Source organism: Charadrius vociferus, unplaced genomic scaffold (assembly GCF_000708025.1).
Source record: "Charadrius vociferus isolate BGI_N301 unplaced genomic scaffold, ASM70802v2 scaffold321, whole genome shotgun sequence".
NCBI classification, from domain to species: Eukaryota; Metazoa; Chordata; class Aves; order Charadriiformes; family Charadriidae; genus Charadrius; species Charadrius vociferus.
This window is the reverse complement of record NW_009646934.1, coordinates 2,126,772-2,136,917: the sequence shown is the minus strand read 5'-3', so window position 1 is coordinate 2,136,917 and position 10,146 is coordinate 2,126,772. Positions and strand designations below refer to the sequence as shown.

Here is a 10,146-nt window from a genome sequence, read left to right as displayed (position 1 = left end):
CTGCTGAACCAAACCAATCCGTGTTCAGGAAGAAGACATCTCTTGCTTTTTGAGAGTGGAGTATGAAATTTGAGTGACTTAATACCCGTATTATGTGAAGAGGCAACTGTTACCACAAGGGGGCAAACCTGCAATTTGTGTGCAAGACTCATGATTTGCCAGATAGGGGAAAAAAAATGTATTTGATTGTTTTGGTAGATGATTAATTACCAAGTGAGCTAAAATGTTGGATTTTATTGCTACGGGCTTATGATTATTGACACTACAGGGCTTAAACAATAAACTACCAGTTTATTAGGTTAAAATAGAAAGTACAAAAAGAACAGATCAAATAAAAACAATATGAGTATGAAAAGTATTATAAGAAAATGAGTTTTTTTCCAAGGGATTTTATTTCATTTGTGAAAACCTTTGGGTTTTACTTTTTTTTGTAATTTGTTGCAAATTCAGGAAGCATTGCTGATGAGAAGAGAACTGAGTATTGTTAGCATGGCAGACTTTTTTCCCCTTTTGTTCTTTTTAAAACCAGGTTGAAGCAATCTGTTTAAAAATACCCCCAGCACTCTAGGAGGAGATTGCTATGTATTGGTGAGAGGTCAATGAAATGTGCTAATAAGTCACTTTAATGTGTTACGCATGTGACTTCTAGAAAATGGTAACTACAAAGAATGAATTTGTTACGTCTCTGATTACTGGAGGAACTTGCTGCTAATAGGAATTCTGTGGATAGATGGCTTATATGGCTGAGCCTGTGATGCCATTCCCTCATTTCAAATAAAATTATCTCATTTTAATGCCTACATTCTGGGTTTTTTTTAGGCATTTTAATCAATTCCTCTGAATTATAGGTCTAATACCATTTACCTTTTAAGATGTAGATTACTATCTTTGGTGCGCAGCCTGGAAGAGATACGTGAAATAAATAGGGATCTTACTGTGTTCTTTGCCTGCATGTCTCTCCTTGAATACCTAACGTAAGCTTACAAACTATTTAAATAGAAGTTTTTACTGCCTTGGGACATGCACAGCAACTCTAATTCATCCTAAAATTATTTTGGTCTCAAAATTTAGTATTTGATTCATTTTTGTGAGGCTTCTTTTTTTCAAGCTTCATAGATTCTTTTGAATGTATGTTTTTATAGACTGTAATCAAAAGGAAAATGTGTAAACATTCAACAGCTACATACTTACAAAGGGCTATACTTGTTTATGTTTCAAAGTTACTCAGAATGTATAAGCAGTGAATCTTCAGTCTGAGTACATGAAATTTCTGAATGTGAGAGCATTTTCTGCACTGACATGATGCTTTTTCACTTAGGTTCAACATAAAAGTGCAATTGCAGATTGTAGCAAGCTTCATGCTCACTGGTGTTTCTGGAGGTGCAAAGTATGCCCAAAATGGACAGCTTTTTGGCCGCTTTAAGCTCACTGAAACGCTTTCGGAAGACACTTTGGCTGGACGGCTGGTGATGACCAAAGTCAATGCTGTTTATTTATTGCCTGTCACTAAAGAGAAGTCAGCACAGACCCAAGGAACCAAAGAGAAGGTTTATGAAGCAGCTATTGAGGAGAAAACAAAGGATTATATCTTCTTGAGGGTATCCAGGGAATGCTGCGAGGAACTTAATCTTCGGGCAGATTGTGAAATGCAGGTAAGTCTGAGTGGAAGTGGTTTTGGAATGGGAGTGGTTTGCATTGTGTCTGTTTTGTCTTCAAGCAATTATTTTGGCTGGAGACATGAAAAGCAATTTTGTTCTTCATCAAACACAGAAAGCAGAGCACAGATGAGAGTTTCAGATAGGTGAAACCTTTTTATATGTAAATATACATGTGTATGTTGTGTGTATAGATGAGTCTTATTTGGAAGAGAAATTATTTTAGAAGTGCTATAGAGTAAAAACACATTTTAATGAATTTAATTTCTGGTAAAGTTGTTCTGAGGTGATTAGGCATTGCTTGCAGATTTTTGCTTGTATATCTCATGGTTTTGAGAGTGTGATTTGTAAGTTGTCTTGGACATTGTTTTTACATCTCTGGTTCAGATACAAAGACCTGTCTATGGACTTGTAAAGGAAAGCTTTGTCTTATTTTTATTTTCCTGCGGGTAGGTGTTTGTGGGTAGTTCATAGGCTTTCTTCCACCAGGCCTGCCCACCCTCTCCCCTCTCTTTCTTAAATCACTGAATATATTATGTACTCCTGCTGCCTGGACTTTTCGCAGCTTAGTCTCTCTGATGTGGCTTCCATCCTGTCCATCATAGCTATTCTCACCAGAGACCCCAGGAACCTTTTCTTAATGAAGTCAAAGGAGGGAGTTTTCTATTCCTGATTTTTTTTTTTCCTCAAAAAAAAAAAAGAAAAAAAATATCTCTCTGCTCTTTACATAGGCAGCTAGAATTCGGTCTTTGATAACTTGCTTCTTGGACTCCTTATTCTATATCTTCTTATTCTTTTTGTTTGTGTCATTGTGGATTCCACTGTTTGTTCCTAGCCCTGAGGTGAGATTAATTTTTAATAAGGTCTGCTGAGGTTATGAATGGGCCTCGTGCTGCTTTCTGTGCCCATGTCAAAACAAAAGGAATATTGTCCTTCAGTGGAAAAGTCTTCAACTTAGTGTTTCCTTGATGAAGATGATGAGGGCTGGTAGATGGAGGCATGAGGAAGGTGAATAAATACTTTTACTATATGTATCCCATGTTTCAGAATGATAGTACTTGCCTCCATGACTCTCACTCTCCTGACACATATCCAAGACAGATACTTGTCTGTCTTGGAGGCATTCAGCCAAAAAATGAGGAGTTACTACACTTTTGCTGGAGAAAATTGTGTTGGCAGTAAGATCAGGCTTTTGTTTACTTTGCAGTTAACGTGAAATGAGTGAGGGTACATTTAAAAAAATAATTGTGTAGTTTGCAAACAAGAAAGTGCATTAGATGTAAAAGCATGTAGGGGAAGACAAAGCTGTAATTAGGTTGAATACTTAAACTCCTCACCCATCCCCAGTGTGTGTCTGCTGTAGACCTTGTGATTGATCTTGTTACCAAACAGAAATAACCTCAAATTAAGGTCACTGGAATTGCTTGAAATGAGTGCATTTTCACTGAACTGTTGCGTCCTCCCATTCATTTTGTTTTGGGGAAACATATGCAAGAATCCTAATGTCTTAATTTAACATGGGTAATTGGTCTGGGAAGACTTAGGTTGTTCTGGGCTCTTGGCTTTGTGTTTGTTTTCTTAAAACAATAATTAAACTTACTAATTGATTCTATCAGAAACTCCACTGGAATGCAAAATGAGCTGGGGCTTCAGTAACTGGCTTATTTTTCTTCTAGTGTTGTATAAAACTTTGCCTGAGGCAGCAAATCTATTCTGCATTAAAAATTGGGTCCTAAAGCTATGTGTAAGATCACGTAATACTTCATACATATATCCATGAACTGGTGGTCAAACCCTTAAAGTATTACCTATATTTTAATGGATCCTAATTGTGAGGAAATCTTTTCTGATTAAGTATTGACTGAAAATTTGGAAAGGGATCCTCAGGTAAGAGCTAAGGATATTCTAATTCGTATGTATAGCGCTTTTATTAAAGATGCTGGAAATTCTGCTGTTGTCTTCAGTGGAGTTTATATTCCCTATGTGATTCTTAAACACTGACAAAATTGCTTTTACTTCTGTAGGTTTTGGATAATTTAGGTGGTTTGCTTCCTTTCCGCTTCTAATAATTCATCTCGGAAACTTAGAATCATAGAATTGTCTAGGTTGGAAGGAACCTTTAAGATCATCAAGTCCAACCATACACCTAACACTGCCAAACCCACCGAACCTCCTGATCACTTGTTTGCCTGTTGTCCCGCCTTAACTGTAATAAATACGCAATTCTGCTTTTATCAAGCGCACTGTTCATGACAGTGGGATGGAGTGAACTGGTGCTTTAAACCCCCTTGGCTCCTGCTCTTTCTGGTGACCAAACTCATATGCGACTGTTTTATTTTTGGAGTGGTTACTCTGTTCCGTGTCCTCTTCTGTGAAACTGGCAATGGATTAACTTCCTTTCCCACTGTTTTCTTATTGTGGAATATATATTAAAGCAGGTTATGTGCCTCTCCTTCACAGATGGCCTCATTCAGTTCTCTGCAACAGCAAATACAACTATTTGTTTCAATCCAAACAGGATTAAAAACCAAAACAAATCGCAAGCTGTTAAAGAAAGTGGTGAATGCAGGTAGATAATAAGAGGTATTTAATGCTAGACACCTTGCTTAGACTCCCAGAAGGGGCTATTACAGCGTTGCTCAGATGAGCATCACAGTTTTTCTGCATTTAAATTATCGTTGTTATGTTGGGTGGTCTTTTGTTAGCCTTGGATCTGTCTGAGGAAAGATATTTTTCCTGTGTAGATCAAACTGTGAGGTTGGGACCAATGCCATTTGCATGGAAGTCTTTTTCCAAACATCTGTGGAACATTGCTGGACGGACAAATGGGCGCTGGGTAGAGTTGTTTAGGAAGGAGCTTTGAAAAGAAGCTTGAGGTCCCCCTTGGGCAGGATGGACTGGTGCTGTCAGTCTTGACAAATGCTAAACCACACTGCTTTTGAAGATCAGCGTATTTACTGAGGTAGCGGATAGGCATAAATTTCCCAGTAGAACAGTGGGGGAAAAATGTTCATGTGTCCTACTTAAGGTTTTCCTAGCAGTTACAGTCACTTCAGTGAACTCCGTGCTTAATGCTGTACATATTTGTTTCTGCCCTTTTCTTCAGAGTCAGGGTTATACATCTTGCTGTAAAACGTGATAGTCAAGATAAAAATTTAATGTCTTTATATCTGTCAGAGACTGAAAGTTAATGGCTACATTCTGCACCAGTGCAAGCAAACGTTGTTTATTTACAGCAAAGCTAGTGTTGATTTTACATGCTACATAATAGTATGAACCAGTGTAACATTTAAATATACTAGAAAGGAAATGCCAAGAGCTGGGTTTTGCAAATCCTTTTGAAGGAGATCCTCAAGTAGGAAACATTGCTGGTGCACAAGAGGGTTTTTGCAGGTGTGAGCCCTGTGGTAGGGAGTGACTTTGTGGGCAAAGGGACGTCAGGTCCAACAAGTAGCTATATCGAGAAGGCTAAATTATTCCTCTGTAGGAGGAATTCTCCACAGGAGAAGGTTCATGAGAGAAGTTTATATGGCTTTGAATGAGGCATGTCGTGTTTAGAGAAGCAATTGTCTGCTTTTCCAGCTCTTCTCCCCCCCAAGTTTGCCATCTTATTTTGATAACCACAGCTATCTTCAATACAACAAATTCTTTTTTATTTGTAATATATAAGGAAAACTTATTTTAGTTGGCAAGGACTTTTTGAAGTCTTTATATAAGTTGTCAGAAAAGATAATTACAAAAATATATTCTAGCATTGCTTTGTGTTTGTTGAGCTTTCTTGTTGGTAGCAATAATTATCACGAGATTAAAGTGTGATTAAGTAATAATGGACTGATTAAGAGAGAATCAGTGAGTGCTACAGGAGAAAATTAATAGAGCTGAGACCAGATCTTCACTTTGGGCTTGGGGAGGGGGATACATTTAGAATGACTGTGTCGCCTCTGTGGCATTTCTCTGGGACGGCATGGGGTACTCATCAGCAGCTCTGCCCCGTCGTCTCCGCAGCGTGATGGTGCCGATGTACCAGCTTCAGCTCGTCTTTACTCTCTTCCCATTTTTCTCATCTGTTTATTGGTAGTACAGAGCCAGCTTCTGTGAGGTGGTTGTGAAAGCTGTCAGTAAAGATGACCATAGAAATGTTAAATATTAGCGGTACGCTTTCCAGGTAAATGAGGAGTGCTTTTCTAGACAGGTTGCAGTAATTTGGCTGGCTGTTTGTTAGCGTGCTCACAGCTCATTGTAAATCTCAGGAAGATTTACTTATTTACTCATATTTATCACAAAATGCTCATTAGAGTTCCAGTACAGTAATTACACCAGCATTTAGCGATAGATAGCAATGCTTTGAAAAAACCTTAAAAATGTATGTCAGTCACTTGAAGTCCTTCAGCAGCTTTGGGTGTTTTATATTAGTGCAAATCTGTGTCAAATTTTGTATAAAGGCTTCTGTGTCGTTCACACTCAGTCCTTTGGCGCAGTGCTCTGATCATATTAATTTGTTCTCGGAGAGATTAATAATTGAGAATTTAAATACGTGGAAATGATAATCTGAGTGAACTGGTTTTATGACTGGCTTCCCCAGGAACTGCTTTTATCCAGTGTGCAAATGTATGGAATGTATTTTTCTCTTGCTCTTTTAGTATATGTATATATAAACTAATTTCACTACTGATTGTTCAGTTCTGAATTTAATCAGGGATGTTAATGTGCTCTGCATGTTTTCTCTGGCTTTGTACCAGGATTTTGTTGGCATTATCTTTCATTTACTAGTATTAAAACATATGTAATTGAGAAAACAAAAGAAATATCAATGGATTGATAAGCAACTAATTGTTAGAAATTAACTTTTGGAGAGTTCTAATAATTGAACATAAAAGACAGGTTATATTATTGCAGAATGACTAGAAATGAATAGGTTTTGGGTTTTATCTCTGCTGGTCACACATCTGTTTTATATCATTTGATGATCTGTAAAAATTTCTCGCCTGTCACTGTTTCAAGGTTGTTCTTACAATAAGGGGTGGAAGTTTATATTTTTCAAAACAATATTTTAGGACAATAATTTTTTCTGTGAGTACTTTTTGTATTTTAAAAAATAATTCCAAGAATATTTCCCCTTTATCTGGAAGTACAGTGGAATCTAACCTTAAAAGTCAAACAACAGAATTACATTAGAGCAAATGCTGTGTTTGTCTTTGCTTCAAAAAAAAAAAAAAAGGAGCAAGTTAATTTTATTGCAAAGCTTTTGATTGAATGATGTTTGCTGTTTTCTTCTGAGAGTCAGTAGTTTGCAGGAAGATAAAAATGTATCATATGCACCAAAGCCCTAATGAGTGTTTTCTGAATTAATCATTTTTTGGTTCACCTATTCATTTATTTGTTCATTTTGTACTGCAGGTTGAACTTCAGTTTCAGTTAAATCGCTTACCCCTCTGTGAAATGCATTATGCCTTGGACAGGATTAAGGACAACAGTATTTTGTTTCCAGATGTCAGCATGACTCCCACCATACCCTGGAGTCCCAACAGGTACAAGAATACAAACACTTTAATATCAAAGATTGTATGGTAATGCAGTACTGAATTTCTCATAACAGATGGCTGAAATCTGCCCTTGAACAAGAAACATGCCTTGCTCTTCATTAATGGTGAGGATGGTTCAGAGGAGGGAGCGAAACTGTTCTAAATAAAACAAGAAAACTGATCCTCTGAGGACTAGAATCTGTTGATTGGTTTTCCCTGTGGTTGAGCTGTGGTTTTATAGGCATTGCAGTTGTATTGTAGCTGTAGAAAACAAATCTGCTGTTGTTATTTACTGTTCTGCTGTTCTTCACTGAAAATATGTATGATACTTCGTAGGAATGTAAATACCAGTTCGAAGGAGTTTGCTGTGCAGGATCTCAAGCGTGCAGTTTGCAAGGAGCGATCCATTAGTGCCTTTTGAGTTTGATGTAATGAGCCCAAATTTGGACATACGACTGAGGGGGCTGACTTAGAAAGATGTGGGAGTGATTCTTGGAAGGACCAGCATTGCACTTGCAAGCAGTCCTGAGATTCTTTGTATACATGTCTTACAGTTTCCTTTATGAAACGTAAGTCCCTATGTTATATACATACTTTTAAGGAGGCTTAAGGCTGATGCAGTGAAAATAGTTTGTCTGGAAGAGGAAACGTGAGGCTGTGTTGCTCAGGGAATATGGTCAGTATTCTTGCTGTATAGGGAAGGATAAGAGAGGCAGGAGGTTTCTGGACTTGGAAACCAGGGAAATGAGAGGTATGTGGAACTGATAGCCTGTGCAGCGTGCCGTGAGTTGTGTGGTGTCCTGAAGGTGAGAATTAAGAGTGTGATTGTGATGCGGTACGAATCAGAAGATAGCTCAGGGATTAAAAGGAAAGTGATCTGGCCAGAAACCTGAGACAGTGAGATAATATAAGACAAAAGTTACTGGAAAAAATTTAGTTTGTCTTTGGCGAAGTGTAGGAGGGACAGAGGCAATAAAAGGGCGGGTGCAGTGTTCTGGGTGAGGATGCTGCATTCATCAAAGCTTGGACAGTAAAGGCAGAAAGAAGGGAATGGGGTTTGCGTAGAGTTATACTACAAAGCTAATGGAGGTCAATGACAATCTTTTCAATGGCTTAGTTAAGTTTTGAGAATCTTATAAGGAAATAGTGTTTAGGAGTAGTTTGGAAGTAAGCAGCGATTTCAATAAAAAGAAGGTAAGTCAAGTAAGCTAGGACTTTGCTCTGGTTTATGTCAGGAAATTTATACTTACGGAAGTTTACATATCAGTTGTAGTTGATATAATTTATTTGTATGATTTTCTTATGTTTTTATATACATAAAGGATAAATATAACGGTTGTAGTTCAGTTTAAGTCAGTGTAATGAGCATGTATTTTTCCATCTGGTGGCTTGGTTTGCCCTACCTTAAGATTCGGGACTTCTATCTGACTCGGAACTCTCTGTCCCTCTGCTTTGCTTCTGTTTTTGTTTTATGTCCCTATTACTTTTCAGTATTTCCTAGGGTCTCCTGCTAGCATGTTGTTCATAGCTGTCTTAAATTTAGGAATTCAGGCAATTCCCTCTTGATTTTACTCCCTGTTGCAAACTACTACCAAATAGAAACTTTCCCAGTGTGCAAGAAGCATAGTGCTTGTACCGAAGCAGATCACATTTCTAAAGTATGGCCATATGTGCAGCAGTGACAGGTGGTTTTTACTGTGCATGTCTACTTTTAAACCTGTCAGTGGGAATATTAAAATCTCTGTCTACAAATCTTTAACCTCTTATGCGCATTGGAATTTTCTGAAAGCATCTTACTCTTAATGCTGGTATCACTAGCTGGTTACAGCAAAAATCCTTTTTTTAGACTGCTTTCCCATTAGAGATATGAGCCTTAATGATCTCAAAAAAAAAAAAAAGTTTATAGTTAATGGGTAGCCATTAGTTTTTGAATTGTCTTTTAATTTCATCATAGATATTTTTTACCAAGCCCTGGCGTTGTATAACTGTTGGCTTTTAAAGTTGGCAATGTAAATAATGCAGGGAAGGAACATAACTATTGTGACATTTTGCATAGTAGAAAATTATCACGTCTACTTGCTTTTGTTATCAGGTGATGGTGTAGCATATAATTTTCCTAAATTGTGTACTATTCAGCTTAATTATTGTTAGGTGAGATAATGCAAATTGATAAGTAGTTAGATTCCTTTTGGACACCCCCCCCCCCCCCCAACTGATTTGCCGCGAATATTCTCAAAGTATTGTGATTAAAGCATGTGATTGTTTTGCTAGATTTGTTGATTGGTTGCGGTGTGCCTCTGAACGACACAATCAATACAGTAGCATAGAGGCTCTTTAATTTCCTTAAAACTTTTAAAATCTTGCCTCATTTCATTTCTGCCTTGCGGCGGATTGACATAGCTTCTGTTTTTAACCTCTGTTGCCTCCTTTTGTACAGACAATGGGATGAGCAGTTGGACCCTCGACTAAATGCTAAGCAGAAAGAGGCTGTTCTGGCTATCACTACTCCACTTTCAATACAACTGCCTCCTGTTCTTATCATCGGTCCCTATGGGACAGGAAAAACGTTCACTCTGGCTCAGGCAGTCAAGCACATACTCCAACAACAGGATACTAGGTGAGATGGGGCACTAAATGTAGAGTAATACTTGACTAGCAGAGAAGATGTAATTCTTTACTTAAATTCAGGTGAAAGGTAGAAATACAGAGTTTCCATCCAGCTTAAAAAGAAACAAAACCCAAGCTGTCCATCATTGTTTTGAATGATAAAGTAATTTTATTGTCTTAGCCTATATCTTCCATTTATAACAAAACTAACTAAAATTGACAATGTGTAGAATGACTGTGATTTGCTCGACATGGAAAGTTTTGCAGTATGCTAGATAATAAAAGCTGTTCCTTACGTAAAATCTAGTCTAGATTAATAATCACAAAATAATTATTGAAGAACTGCGTGAATTTTAAATCTT

At 37.5% G+C, this 10,146-nt stretch overlaps 1 protein-coding gene across 1 annotated transcript in view; it reads left to right on the top strand.

The window, feature by feature from the left end:
• Positions 1-10,146, top strand: part of HELZ (helicase with zinc finger) — a 77,694-nt gene that overhangs the window by 26,130 nt on the left and 41,418 nt on the right. The window contains exons 11-13 of the mRNA XM_009894775.1: positions 1,319-1,652; positions 7,053-7,183; positions 9,615-9,794. Coding sequence (XP_009893077.1) covers positions 1,319-1,652; positions 7,053-7,183; positions 9,615-9,794 — 645 coding nt within the window. The remainder of the gene's footprint in view (positions 1-1,318; positions 1,653-7,052; positions 7,184-9,614; positions 9,795-10,146) is intronic.